Source organism: Gopherus evgoodei, chromosome 7 (genome assembly GCF_007399415.2).
Source record: "Gopherus evgoodei ecotype Sinaloan lineage chromosome 7, rGopEvg1_v1.p, whole genome shotgun sequence".
Taxonomy (NCBI): Eukaryota; Metazoa; Chordata; order Testudines; family Testudinidae; genus Gopherus; species Gopherus evgoodei.
The window spans coordinates 38,522,571-38,538,256 of record NC_044328.1 but is presented as its reverse complement, the minus strand read 5'-3'; the positions used below and the strand labels follow the sequence as shown (position 1 = coordinate 38,538,256).

The window sequence follows — 15,686 nt, the reverse complement described above, 5'->3', positions numbered from 1 at the left end:
AGGACTGCTACCAAAGAAAAAAAAATGCAAAAATTCCAAGGTTTGAAAGCGACTTCAGATGTGGAACATGAGATAGGATTTATCTAGGATCTTTTGATGAGAGCAACCAATAAGGGGGAGTTTAGAGCTGAAAATATTGCCCATTTAAATAAGTAAGCATAAACTAAATGTAAATCATGATGACTAGAATAACAAAGGACAAATAACTCAGTTTTACTTTGTTTTTAATCAAATAAACTTTACTTTTTAAATTAGGGATTTTTAATGGATTATCATATTTTAAGTAATAGATTTATAGACTCTAACACCAGAAGGGACAATTGTGATTATCTACTGACCTCCCATATAGCACAGGCCATAGAATTTCCCCAATATAATTCCTGGAGCATATCTTTTATTAAAAAAAATCCGAACTGGAATTAAAAATGGTCAGGGGGGGAGAATCTACTATGACACCTGGTAAATTGTTTTAATGGTTAATTACTCTTACCATTAAAAATACAATGCGACCCGATATAACATAAATTTGGATATAACGCGGTAAAGCCGTGCTCCGGGTGGATGGGGCTGCGCATTCCAATGGATCAAAGCAAGTTTGATACAACGCGGTTTCACCTATAATGCAGTAAAATGTTTTGGCTTCCAAGGACAGCGTTGTATCGATGTAGAGGTGTATATGCCTTAATTCCAGTTTGTCTTTATGATGACAAATCTAATCTCTAGCTGCATGTTAAAAGTTGTTTAGTACAAAGTTTTTTAAAAAACTGACACACATATGACACCTATACACACTCCAATTATAAAATCCTTATGAAATATGAACTTCATCATGAATAAATAATTTTTCCTTTTATTATGGCATTTTAATTATGTTCAGCTATGCTAAATTTGCTGACTGAGTTTCACACATGCAGTCCTTTTCAAATGTTGAATATTGTATTCAATTAGGGTTGTGTCAATCAAAAAGTAAATATTGCTTTAAGTTTGAAAAAAAAATGCCATTCATTATTACGGTATTTTCAGGCATATATATTCATTCCATTTTCTGGCTGGGATGAGAAGCCAAAATGCTAAAATATCTATCTTCCCTTCCTCATCTGCCTGCCTTCTAAAAAACCATGCCTGTATCTTTTCCCTTCTTTCTCTTGCCCAGAGATTGCTAAAGAACACTGCACCTGTTTTACCTTGGTGTGCACCTGCATCAGGGAAAGCACCAATGGACATGTTTGGACAGTCTGACCTTGCAGTGCAGGAGAAGCACAGAGTAGTGGGCCAGGATCTGGCCCATTGTGTGGGAGGCTTTTCTTCTAGCATTTACAGCTGATCTGAAAACACAAACTAGCAAAAATCTTGCAGAAATTCCTGATTTTGTTTGATTTCCAACCAATTATGTAGACTTGAGGGATTAGATTAGGTTTGAATAAGTATTTTTTGTGTGCGTGATTAACTAAAACTCTTAACCTTGTGAGTTTAAACTACCATTTTAGCTATCAGTTAAAGTGTCAAATTAAGGCACATTAGGGGATGGTGTGAATGTGAAGTCATATTGCCCCAGAGGGAGTTTATGAAGGGTTCTGTACCTCTTTGATGCACAATCCCTTCCAGATTCCCTTGTGCACACAGGGAAGTGTGGAAGCCTTCTCTTAGGATGACCTCAGCTTACTCTTTTCTTCCTGAGCCCTTTGGGATGATGTGAGCCCTCAGGGATGGACCAGTCTCTGTGCTTCTTGTTCCTGCTCACTGCACAAGGGGCAGGGACATTCTGTTCCTCTGTCTTTTGCTCTCTTGACATGTTTTTTCATATGGTAGCCCTGAAAGAAACTTGATCTCTGTAAACAAGTAGCCATATATTGCAAATTTGGATTTCATAGTATTTTGTGACTTGTTAACGCTCTCCTTCATTCACAGTAAAAATTTTAAGGAAACTCACTCTTAGTCACCCGATAGTATGCGAGGACCCAGGTAGTCAGATGCACACCTGTTATCTACCAGGTTGCAGGGGTGACCAAACGATAAAGGTTCGTTTTTGGATGTTTAGAGGGGGAACAGTAGTGGCACAGTGTGCAGGCACTGAGACGTATGGCTTTACCTTAATGGTTTATTAGTGATACAGAAACAATATTGACTAACAACTCTATTTATACAAGGAAACACACAATATACTCATACAAAGAAAGACACAATATACAGTTAACCCAAAAAGAAAATCTTGTTAACTTCCAAAAACAATTAATTACAAAGCATACTTACTAATACAAACCAGTGCAAAAACATTATGGCCGGCAGACTCGTAAGCGCCACTGGAACACGAGAGGTGAGAGAGGCTTCGAGGTGATCAGGCTTGGTTACGAATGCACTCAGGGTGCAAGTGACTCAGGTGCGTTCTCCTCTCTGCCTGCCAAACTGTGGGCAGGACGGATATACCCAAGGTAACGCCCCCCTCCCCCCCCCAAGATCTAGTGAAGAAATCGCTGACAGCTATGTGGGGCTTCTCGTTTGCCAAATAAGGTAAAATAAACTATAGATAGGGTTTCGCCGAGTTCCCCGAAGAGCGGGGGATATTATGTTGCAAGCTATTTGCAAAATATCTGTAAAGTATCTGTAAAGTTGCAATAGAGCGGTCAAACTTCAGCCTTAGCCTTTACTGGAAGCTGTTTGCAAAATATCTGTAAAGTTGCAACAGAGCGGTCAAACTTCAGCCTCAGCCTTACTGGAATGGTCAACCCTCAGCCTTTACTGGCAAAGACAATAACAGGAAACAGCTTGGTGTACGTCCTGGCTTTGCATCTAAGCATGGAGGCCAGGGCAGACATGTAGAAGCAGGCCAGGTGTTACAACACTCACCTTTCACTTAAATCTTACACAGTACAGCAGAGCTTGAAAGAAGTAGGCCAGCTTTCTTTCTTTTGTAGGATACATACTCTTTATTGGTTAGGGAATTAAGTGTAATTTTTTTGACACTGATAAACAACTTAGTCTTTATTGAGTGTGCTTGTTTTCTTTCAGGTTGTGTATTCAATGAGTTTGTATGAAAATTCTGTATATTGGCAAACAGCACAGGCAAAATTTCCCAGTGTTTGCCCTTGTAGCTAGCAAACAATTAGGACTTTCCTTAAAAGGATGACCTTTTTGGATGACTACCCACTGAAGAGTAATTGATTAAAAGGTTTCTTTATGTGAAAGCAATGTATTTTTTTAAGAACTGAATTTCAACAACGAAAACATGAAAATCTTCAATAGTTTATTCAGGCTGTGACCTTGAATGTTTCAGAAGTTGTTTAAGGTTTGGCAGGATCTTGTAAAACTTTTCTGGAATACTAGATTATTTATAGCATGATGCTTTGGGATTATATAAATTTTTAGAGCAAAAACCAAATGCTGCATAAAAGAAGAAAATTAGAGATTATGTAAATGCAGGTCAAGGATTTATATTAAAATAATGTTAACTATCTAAAACAATATGTCATTCTAACCATTACAAATGTAGTATGCACAGGTAATGCACTGTGAGAGCTCACACTAACTTATCTAACCTGTTTGGGAAAGTCATTATGCACTGAAGACCTTATGTGTATAGAATATGGGAAAAAATCTAAAAGTCAATAAAAATAGTTTCACTCTCTCCAATGACAATAGCAATGTTAAAAACAGGATCATGCTTGGTTAAAAAAATCCCTTGTGTTGTGTGTATTGCCCTCAGGGTTTTGACTTTGTGCATCATAACAGAATTTCAGAACATATTCACTTCCCTCCCAACCTCCCCAGTATTGTTGCCCTAAAGGCAACCAGTATATATTCATGCATACAAAAAGCTATATTAAAATAGCATCAATGTTGAGAAGTCGTGCACTCAGGAATTAGGAATTGCTAGAATTAAGGTTGCTTAATAACTTCTCTGTGTGCATTATTGTATTGTCTTTAATTAATCTTTTACCCAGGATCCCGCCTCACTGAGATCACAGGATGAGTCTTGGATGTGTAGTTAACGTAGCTGTTGTCTGTAGCATCCCCTGCCTCATTTGTTACAGAAGATGGAAGATGTATAACTAATGAGGCAGGGGATTGAAGGAGAAGAATGGTCTTGTGGTTTAAGTAGTTGAGTGCTGTCCTGGAGAATTAGCTTCTATCCCTACTCAATGCAGAAATTAGTGTGTGTGGTTCTTTAACTTGTCTTACGCTGGATGTCCAACTAGGTGATCCTAATGGTCTCCTTTGACCTTAAAATCTATGAATCTCAGAAAAAAATGGGGAGATTTATTTAACATGAGAAAAAGAATGTACTGTGTATACTCAATCATAAGCCAGTTTGTTTATAAGCTGACCCCCCCCAAGATGAATAAGCAAAAATGGAAAATTTTTATGACCCATTCATAAGCTGACCCTATAATTCAGTGGTCAGCAAACTTTGGCTCCCGGGCCGTCAGGATAAGCTGCTGGCGGACTCAGATGGTTTGTTTACCTCACGTCCGCAGGCACGGAGGTAAACCTAAGTAAGCAAAGTGTCTCAGTGCGCCAGCTGCTTACCCTGATGGGCTGGGACAGCAACTAGTGGGGAAATTTTTTTTGGGGGGGAGAAGCTAGGGCTTAGGGGAATAACCCCTGTGACTACCCCCTGCATGACCCCACCCCTAACTTGGGACCCCCCGACTCTCCCCATCCCATCCCTTCCCACATTATTTGGGGAGGGCCAGGGGAGGATGTCTCTGGCCTGGCTGTAGCTGCTCCGGCAGGCTGGGCAGCACAGCTACAGCCTGCTCTGGTGGGCCAGACCGAGAGGCGCCGCCGCAGCGTGTTCCAGCAAGCTGGGCCGGGTGGCACGGCCGCAGCGTGCTCTGGCAGGCCAGGCAGTGTGCTCACAGCCTGCTCTGGGGGAGCAGCATTGCTGCAGCCAGCCAGAGCTGCAGCTGCTTTGGAGGTTGGGGGGAGAACAGCTTGGCTAGAGGTGGAGAGACTCTGGCCCTGCTTCTTCCCTTCTAGCTCTGCTGGCTGTGCTACCTCTTTTGCGGGGAGGAGATGTGTCCCACATTTCCTTCCCTATACCTATTCATAAGCCAACCCCCTTCTCTGGTGCTTCCCTTTTTTACTAAAAAAATTCAGCTAATGAATGAGTTTATATGGTAATTATTTGTTTTCCTTACCCTTGTTTTCAGAATTGACCAGATTCCTTTTTGCTGATTTTTTTTTCCCGAAAATTCAGCCTGAGGCAGGTGCCAAGGCATAGAAAATTTCACACTGCATGGTTAAAGTTTGGCAAAGTTTTAGACAACTGAAAACAGTGTCTTTATAATGGAAACTGTCAGGCAACCTTAAATATATTACTGTACTATCTATAAGGATGTCTTAAATGGTTATAGAGCCTTCATCTTTGTGAATTTCAAAGTGCTTTATTATGATCTATTTATACAGGCAGAGTGGTCCTTACCATCTTTTTGAGACTAAGAGACAGCTATAGAACCTCTCAATTTAATGTCAGAGCAACCAGTAAGTAACTTATAATGACAGTAAGTAGAACGAGAGGGAACCATATGCAACTTAACGACATGTCACAGACTTAAAGCCATCTTTGTACAGTATTCCTAGTTCTTTTCTATAGCTGGAATGCCATGCTCAATAAAGATACACAAGTTAACACAGGAAATTAAGAATATTGTATTCAGTTGAAATTCAGTGGGAATTTAGGTTAGAGAAAAGTTAGTGCAGGTACCGTCCCATATGTCACTGAAACATATTCATTCCGGTTTTCTTTGCTTCCTAAGGAAATAATGACTTCTGATTTTTAATTGAAACTAGTTAACAGCATAACATAGGGCTTGATCCTGCAAACACTTAAGCAAATGATTAGTTCCATTGAAATCAATGGGATTGCTCACGTCATTATTCATGAGTGAGTTACAGCAGCCTTAAGAGGTCCATCTCTAGCAAAAATGCAAGTTCTGCTTCCCCAGAAAAGTTAGTTACACGCCTCTCACTGCCTCCCACCATATCTGCTGTTGCTATTGCTGTCAAATGGTCTGAAAGAAAGTCTTAAGTGAGGATGAGAGGGAGTAAATCATAATCTGGGATCAGTGTAGTTGTAGCCATGTTGGTCCCAGGTTCCTATAGAGACAAGGTGGGTGAGGAAATAACTTTTATTGGACCAAATTCTGTTAGTGAGAGAGACAAGCTTTCAAGCCACATAGAGCTGCTCTTCATGTTGAGGAATGGAACTCCTGGTGTCCCAGCAAAATGCAACTGCTAGCAGCAAATATCTGTTCTGCGAATGCTCGCAGAAAATATCTCCAATGGCTGGTGACAGAACAGTAGATGGGGAGGGCTCTGAGTTACTACAGAAAATTCTTTCTCAGATGTCTGGATGGTAGGTCGTGCCCACATGCTCAGGGTATAACTGATCACCATATTTTGGGTTGGGCTGGCTTCCCCAGCAGTGATTTAAAGGGCCCGGTGCTCCAGCTACTGCAGGATCCCCAGTCCCTTTGAATCACCGCCTGAGCCTGGCTGCCAGAGCCCTGGCAGGGATTTAAAGGGCCCGGTGCTCCAGCATCTGTGGGGAGCCGTGGGCCCTGTAAATCACCGCTGGAGCTCTGGCAGCTGGACTTAGATGGGGATTTAAAGGGTGCGGGGCTCCCTGCAGTGGCCAGAGCCTCTGGCCCTTTAAATCACCTCCTGAGCCTGGCTACTGGAGCCCCGGGGCTCCTGCAGCCGGGCTCGGATGGTGATTTAAAGGGCCCAGGGCTCCACACGAATTTGGATATAACGCAGTAAAGCAGCGGGGCTCAGGTGTCGCTTTAAAGGTCCCGCCCCCCCCGCTACTTTACTGCATTATATCCGAATTCATGCTATATTGGGTCGTGTTCTATTGGAGTAGAGGTGTGTATAGATAGATAGAGATAGACACACACACACACACACTTCCTACTGTATTTTCCACTGCATGCATCTGATGAAGTGGGCTTTAGCCCATGAAAGCTTATGCTCAAATAAACTTGTTAGTCTCTAAGGTACCACAAGTACTCCTCGTTCTTTTCACTTTGTGAGAAGTGTTCTCCCCTAGGTGATTTTTATCTTCTATCATTTTCCTGTGAGAGTTCATTTGGGAGCATAGTGATTTTCTGGTTTCACCCACATAGTTGTTTTTGAGGCATTTAATGCACTGGATGAGGTACACTACATGTGATTGGCATATGTAGGATCCATGGATTTTAAAAAAATGTTTTGTAGGGGTGTGTTGAACATTGTTGCAATGGAGATATGTCTGCAGGTTTTACATCTGTTGTTTTGGCAGGGTCTGGTGCTGCTTTGAGTTGATCTGCCCTGGTCTGTGGGGAGCTTATTTCTGATGATGTGCTTAGAAGAGTTGGGGGGTTATCTGAAGGGCAGAAGTGGAGGTTATGGAAAGATTTCGTTCAGAATGGGGTCCCCATCGTATATGAGTTGTAGTAGTTTGATTATATCTTTTATGGGTCCTAGAGTGGGGTGGTAGGTAACAATTATGGGTGTGCTGTCAGAGTGGGTTTTATTTCTGTATTGAGGAAGGTTCTCTAGGGATGTTTGGGTGGCCCATTACATGATGCAATCTACTTCTCTGGTGGAGTGTCCTTGTTCAGTAATGGTTGTGTTAAATGTGTTAAGGTGTATATCCCGGACTTTGTCTTTGGAAAATACTCTGTGGTATCTGAGTGCCTGGCTGTAGATAAGATTTCTTGGTGTGTTTGGGATGCACAGGATCCAGGAATGTAGGTGTCTGATCCGTGGGTTTCTTGTATGTGGTTGTCTGTAGAGTTCTATTGTGGAAGCTGTTATTGTGGTGTCCAGGAAGTAGAGAGAAGTAGCTTGCGTGATAGAAAAGGTGCTTAAAGTGCTGCTCTCAATGACCCAGCTAGATTTTCACTATATTATATTTTTGCCATTTTAAGCACTGAAGTCTTTAGCTAATCTTGAGAATAATTCTCTGGTATAACTAAATATTACTGTTCACATTTTACAGATGAGGAAACAGAGTCAACGAAGGTTGAATAACACGTTGTCAGACTCAGGAGTGGAACTTGGGAGTGCCTACATTCCACTCCTGTGGTCAGTTCACTAGGCCACTGTGTGTCTGGATAATATAAATGACTTTATTACAAGGAAATATCTGTCCATCAGAAATATTTCAAATGCTCACGTCATGGTACCTAAGCGTTGGTTTGAATTTTGTTCTGGGCACACACATTTTTCATATTGTTGGCATTTTAATTCATAATGTTTCACAAAATGAGTTTGTGCATATTTTCTGCATATTTTGAAGTATTAATGTATTCAACAGCAATAATTTAGAAGCTAATTAATATCTGACATGATATTGATGAAAGTATTATTTTTGACTTTGGTCTTGCAAACACTTAACTTGATTACTGTGGATAATCCCATATCAATGGGACTACTCACAGTAGTAAAGTTATGTACATATTTGCAGAATTAGGGACTTTATCAGGATATATTATTTTTAAGATAATATGGTTTCTTTAAAGAAAAACACAATAGAGACATAGTTTTTAGTTTTGCATAGTTAATTTTACATTGCACAAAAGATCTGTCATTATTGCACTATATATTTACATGCATGCACATTATTTCTTTGGCATTCAAGTAAATGTCCACTGTAGCAAAATGTTTTTGTACTAAATCTGAAGAACTGCAAGCAGACTTTGTAATTTATCAGCTCTAATTTCCCTAATTTTCATTTCAGACACGAGTGAACCCCATCAATGTCACTCCACCAATAGAAGCTATAGATCAGGACAAAAACATCCAGCCTCCTTCTGATCGACCACACATCCTCTATTCCATCCTACTTGGTTGGTATCTGCTAATCTTACTATCATTCATAGTCAGTCATTGTATTAGGATCAGGAAGAGAGAGACTAAGTGGGAAAGCTGAAACACAATAAAAGATTCATGTTGTAGTTGGTAGATATTGTTCTACTCGACATTTTTATTGCAGTTCTGGTATTTTATTCCATTTTGAATTGTTAACTATATTGTTATTTATTTAGATTAGATTGACAATCTTATGCTTCATCCAGTGAAAATAAGGAAGCAGTCAAGGAAGGAAAATATGGAAGATGCTTATCCACACCCTCAGTTAGACTGTGTTCCAGTTCTGCTGAGAAATAGCTAGGGAAGATAATAATAGTAATCCTTGGCTCTTATTCACAGGCACAAACACAAACTAAGTCTTTGTCTACATTACAAATGCTTTGCTGGTACAGATATACTGAGTCCCATATTGTTAATGTAGCTTATTCCGACAGGAGTTTTGTCGGCATAATAACACTGCTTCCTTGAATGACATTAGGTAGGCCCACGAAAGCACTTGATTTCTGCATAACTATGTCCACATTGGGGCATAGGTGCAGGAACTAGCGGTGCTGAAGGTGGCTTCCATCCTATGCAGGGTTCACAGTTTGGTTAAATAGCGCTCAGCACCCCCACTCTACAAATTGTTCCAGCACCCCTGCACCTGGGGGTTTTGCCAGCATAACTGTATCAGATAGGGAGAATGGTTGACAAAACTTCGTAGTGCAGTGCCAAAATTGTCAGGGAATGGCAACTAGGGTGAGTTTCCTCTCAAAGCTAAATTTGAACTTTTCTGCACAGTGACATTTGGTGTCGTCTTGGTGTCATACACCTACTCTTTATTTTGTTATATTTAAGGTTGTAGCCTGCCTCTTTTCCTCCCTTGCATCAGATTGTCTTCATTGTCCATGGTCTCCTCTGGCCCTGGATGAATGCAGTTCAAGAAGGAGTTCATGGAAACACTCCCTCTTCCTTTATTGTGGGGGACTTACACTGTGTCATTTAACACTCTCCCTCTCCCTTTTGGACAGATAGGAACAAGTTTCCCCAATTTTTCCATGGGCTGATAGGAAAAAGTGCCATCCCCAGCAAAACCAGCCCTCCCCACAACATACAAAGTCCAAGGGCATACTCCCCTCTGTGATATTCCTCTGATCCATCTTTGTGGGAACTAAGAGATTATAGGGTTCACAGAAACACAGATGTCCCATGCTATTTGCTTTTATAACCATCAGATGACTTTTGGGGAAGAAAGAAGAGTGGGGTGGTGCAGTTTTAAAATTCAAACTTATAATGGGAAGATAGCTTACCACTGAAACATAATAAAGCACGCAAAAGTAGACCCTATTTTGAGTCTCTAAGGAGGGGGGAATAAAACAGTAATTTTAGTAGTAGTCTTTATTTTTGCTTTTGTCTTCAAAAAGGAACCTTTTTAGGTCTTACATGTGCCTTTTGCTGGTATGCTGGTATAGCTTGCAAACTCTGCTACTGGGTATTTTAAATAAGTTCACAAGAAGCACAATGATATACACTGGTGAATTAGAGAACCTTCATCTGGAAAGGAGTGGAAGTGGCTTATTCAGCAAATTTAGTAAGATCTATGAGAATGCAGGCTGATATGCTAAGTTTTTTTTAGCACTATTTCAAACATATAATTGAAATGAATTATCTGTTGGTCCTTCCTTTCAGCTGTTTCTCATCACATGGGATTTCCTCCACTGTAAACCAAAATGTACATCTCCCACATAGACATTGTGAGATTTCATGTTAGTGTTATAAATTACTTAAACTAGAAATGCTGTACTATGAATTGAGAGAATATGCTATTTTTTACTAATTAGATAATAATTGAACATTTTATAAATTTCCTACGTTTTTTCTTGTGGTCTATTGAGTTACAGTCCTACATTTGCACCATGACAGGTTGAGTTACAGTCTGCAGTTAGGTCACTCTGACCATTATCCAAGTTATTGTGTTCAAATAAAAAAATCACCTAATTTTCCAGTTAGAACTAAGAGTTATTAAGAGACAATTTTTCTCTCAGAGAAGCATGTGATTCTTAAGTCCTCTTGCTTTAGCGTATGGTTTTACTACAGATTTAACCTGGGCTGTTACTTGGGTGTTGCTCCCAAATCTCTTCTCAGTCCCACACACAAGCTTTTGACCAGAATTTAAGGGTGCTTTTAAATCAAACTAGCTGACCCACCCTAGGGTAAAGGCTAAAGTCTACAGAACTAAAGTCTACAGCACTGTAATGCTGGATTTCTGATTGCATAGCATCTGGTATCCTGACATTTGAAAACCTGACACTTGGAAACATTTTACATTCATTGACTTTCAGGAATCGAACCATATTTCAGTAGACATGATAGGTCTACATATACCCACTGACCCAAACTGTGTGTAGCTAAGGAATAATTTTACTCCTGCTTAACGCATTTTTTTCAATCAGGCCTATCTTTAATAAGATAAATGAATAAATTATATGGTCAGCTGGTTTCCAATAGATCAGGGATGGCCAAACTGTAGCTTGTGAGCCACATGCAGCTCCTTTATTGTAACAGTGCTGCTCACAGACCCTCCCATGTTCCCCCATTCTCCACCTACCAGACTTGGGGGGAAAGGGGGGAGTTTGGGACCTCTGTCTTGCAGCGGGGTGGTGGGATATGGGCTTCTGTCAAGCAGAGAGGGAGGCCTAGGAGCTTCAGTCCCGTGGGATGCATCTGCTAGGCTCTGGGCTTCATCAAGACTGGGGCTGAAGCCCTGAGTCCTGGCAGGCATCCCCTGCTGGGCAGAGGCCCTGAGCCTTGGCATGCACCTCCTGTGGGGCTGAAACTCCGAGTCCCAGTAGGCACCTCACGTGGAGCTGAAGTCCCGAGCCCTGTCAGGTGCTCCCCGGCTCTCCAACTTCTGAAGATTGTTGTATGTGGCTCGGAGGGTCAGTAAGTTTGGCCACCCATGCAATATATAGTATTGCACATTGGCAGCATTATAAATGATTACATAATTTAAACTATTATTGAAGAATTCTTAGTTTCTCTATATACCTAGAAGTACCAAATGACATACTAACTGCACATTCACGTATGCCAATAATGAAAACACTGTTGAAGTATTCATGTAGTATATAAGGATTTCAGATAAAGCCTGCATAGGACTTTGATGGGGGTAGTCTGCCCTCTTAAGCATAGTAATGCCTAGTGGTCAGTGAACCTTGTTCCGTGGTATGGTCCCTTTAAGATTTTGGGAGGTATGCAAGGACCTAGGAACTAGGAGACTGAAGACTAGAGAGGGAAGGGGTTCTAGGAATAAGTAGTGGTTTGGGGAGAAAAGTATTACTGTTTCCTTAATGGCCCAGGACCAGGAGCCTTGCAGAGTATATGGAACAAGGCTCCCCTCTCTTCCAGCTAATTGGAATGAGCTTTGGGAAGTGGACCACCATATATGCTGCCTTCTCCCTCATAGAAGATTAATACCACCAGGAGGAGGTTGGACTGCTGAAGCCTCCTAAGTATGAAGGTAAAGAGACTGACTGGGGGAGAGGGGCCAGCAGGAGGAGAAGCTGGTTGAGTCCCTGGAGCTGATCTAATGTACAATCCAGCTGCAGGAGACCTGGAAGGCTCCTGGGTTAAAGTGAGGTAGAGTGACTGTTTAAAGTACAAGCTAGGTCCAGGAGGAGAGCTGGGGAGAGGGGACAGAAGGGCAGCAAGCCAGCAGGACACAAGGGGATGCTTAAGGGCAATGCCCCACCATCAGGTTAAACACTACTTTCACGACTGTCAAAAAGGACCCATAATTTACGTGCATCATAAATGAAACTTAATTTTTGTACTGTCTGTTTTCACCTAGAGAAACATACATTATAATAAATCTCCACTGGTGGTGTATACAATCAGATTATCCTCACTTACACAACCTTTATACCAAGATAGCTCCCCTGAGTATACTACTATTACTCCAGTGTAAATGAGAGGAGAAACAAGATCATAGGTATTTCTTCCCCGCTGATACTTTTATAACTATGTATTTTATAAGCATTTTATAAAATTGTAGACTCTTCTTCAGTATTGCCAAATCCAAGCATTCCAATACATGAATCAAGCCCTAAAAAAGTCATAATACTTGCTTTAAAATCATGATTAAAAAAAGTGTTTTTTTTAATTCTCTTCTGGTTTCTGAGCCATTATGGTGCACTTGCTTCATGATTTTAAACTTTCCTCCACAATCATGGGATCTAGAAACCTGCTGAGATTTTCAAACAGTCTGTTCCTTCCAGAAGATGGAGTTTTTAGAAAAACACAACAAATGTCACAAGACTTACAATAAAATCTCAAGATCTGGCAAAAGCTCCTCTTTCTCCTTCTCCATATAGCTAGCTGCTCTCAAAGTCCTTCCTTACTTCTTCCTGTTTAATTCCTCCAAAATTCACCCTCTCTTTACTGTCCCCATTGCAGCAACCATTGTAGAAACTATTGGTTCAAGCTCCTCATCCTTACTTACCATGTCCAACATCATTTTCCTCCCCTTCTATCATATATCTTTGGTCTTGTTTTCCCTCAGGGACACTTGTGCATTCTGCATTAAATCCCTTTGCTTCCTCCATTTATCATCTTTCGTCTGTCTAAGCTTCAAACCTAACATTCCACCTTCTGTGCCTAGAGCAACCTATCAGTTATTATCTGCTGAACACCCAGACCTGCTGGAGGTTCAGCACTTTTGAAAATCAGGCTACTATTTGTAGATGTTTAAATATTGGTATAGGAGCTTAACTTTAGGCATTCTTTTTAAAACAGAAAATGGCTTAGGTTTATAAACTTGACCTTTATATGAGTCTTGTGTGAAAAATTGGAAATATCTTTTTTTATCAATATAGTGTGTGATTGTTTAATGTCAAAAGGGTTCTAAAGTAACAAAGCAGGAAAAGCAAAATAATCACACAGATAAGACTCCACGAGGAAACAATGGGAGAGCTGTTTATTGTGGAATACATCTTCCTTGGCTTCCCTCCAGCTGAGAATGATGTACTCTTCCCAAGGTTCAGTGTAGGATCAAAGGAGGATCCTAAACTAGAATAAGACCCCAGTCCTAGAAAAGGGAGGGGATTAAGTGTGAGTAGCCAGTGCATAACTAGGTCCTGTCAGGGAAGCAAGACCCCCAGAGACAGAGGGAGCATGCTGCTAGCAGGACAGTCTGCTGCTCCCAGCACAGGGACAGAGGTAATTAGCCTGTATGAAATGTACCAAAGCATGCAAAGAAAACATTAAGGTTTTGGTAAGAGGAAATATTCATATATTGAAAATATAAGCCTTTATTATTTTTACCCTTTGCTCCAGGTGCTTTATAATGTTGGGTAGATGAATAACTAATAGTTTGTTTTGAAGATGCTGTTTCTGTGTCCAAAGGGAAGCTTACAGGTGCCAAACTCAGTCAGGTCTGTTACATTGACATGGTTGTGTTATGGAGGCTGTCACCCAGAGATCCAGTCCCCAAGTGGTTGAACTGCTCAGAGAGAGGGTTGAAAATACATCCTCCTGTGTGTCTCTGAGCCTCTGTTTCTCTTCCAGTCTGGTTCTTTCTCATGTGTATGGTGGATGCCCTGACTTCTGTTGTAAAGAGTTTGGGGCTACACTGGAGACTGGGCTAGTGCCCTTAAGGCTGGCTTTGATATTTTCACAGTCTTTGGTCTCCAGACACACCTCTAGGGTGAAATATCTATTTTCATATATGGTATGGAAATACCTTACTAATGACAAATACAGATACAGTGATAATAGTTATTAAAGAGCACCGCCACACCTTTCACAGAGGGATCCAGTCAATAATCCATTTATGAATACTATAAATATAAATATTTTAGATACTTAAAATTATATATATACACTCTCAAGTAACTGATATATGTAGTATATACAAGATACAGTGCATGGTAGTATGATGTGAAGTTTTTATCATAACTTGTTTAAAATGGCCAGTATAAGGTATTAGTTTCTCACCACTGTTGAGTACTATGGCCATCTCGAACAAATCAAATCTTTTATAATGTATTATATCAATACCTGTTTTGTTTGTGGGTGAGTGTATATATATATATGTGTACACAGGTATGTGTATAATATTTTACATATATTATGTCCATCTCCTGTGAATTAAACATTTAACTCTTGTGTACACTGTTTTCCATTAAATGTTTTTTGTAGTTTTGTTGCTAGCATTGGGAGCAACTGATTTTTTCTGGATACTTCTATAGTGTAGAATACAGCATTCTTGCTATTCACTCTCTCCCTCTCTTTTTGACATAGATGAAAGTGCCTATTCAGTACAAGATATATACCATAACAAAAATGATCAGGGTAGATTTTAGCTCACACATCGAGTTTTTTTAGACACTGTCAGAGCTGATAGCTTTCGCTCCCTGTGGCAAGGCTCTTAAAAGGGTAGAATTTCTATAATGGAGCCCAAGGCACTTGCAAAATTCTAGTTCTGCAATAGGTTTTAGCTTTTGGAGAAACATAATTTCCTGTACGATAAAGCCTGTAGATCACCACTGTGTATGGGTCTGTACAGTGTCACTTAACAGAGGCAAAGATTACCAATAATGTTGTTGTTAATCCCTTCAGCAATATGTGCAGTACTCCCATGATAAACTTTTCTGGAGCACTTGGTAATCTGTGGTGAAAAAGTGCTGTCTTTGTATGCTGCCAAAGCTGTAATTCAAGTACTATCTTTTTTACCTCATCCTTTTCATACCTCTTCTTTTTTTTTCTAAATCCTAAAAGCAAAAACTCTGTAAGTAGAAAATGACTCCATTATATTGTGTCTGCACCAATTTACAGATCTGCACATGGTCACC

The 15,686-nt window shown here is 40.4% G+C and overlaps 1 protein-coding gene across 5 annotated transcripts in view; it reads left to right on the top strand.

Moving 5' to 3' along the window:
* PCDH15 (protocadherin related 15) overlaps positions 1-15,686 on the top strand; it is a 1,497,017-nt gene that overhangs the window by 1,073,482 nt on the left and 407,849 nt on the right. For all 5 annotated transcript variants that reach the window (XM_030569599.1, XM_030569597.1, XM_030569596.1 and 2 more), the window contains one exon: positions 8,726-8,834. In XM_030569599.1, coding sequence (XP_030425459.1) covers positions 8,726-8,834 — 109 coding nt within the window. The remainder of the gene's footprint in view (positions 1-8,725; positions 8,835-15,686) is intronic.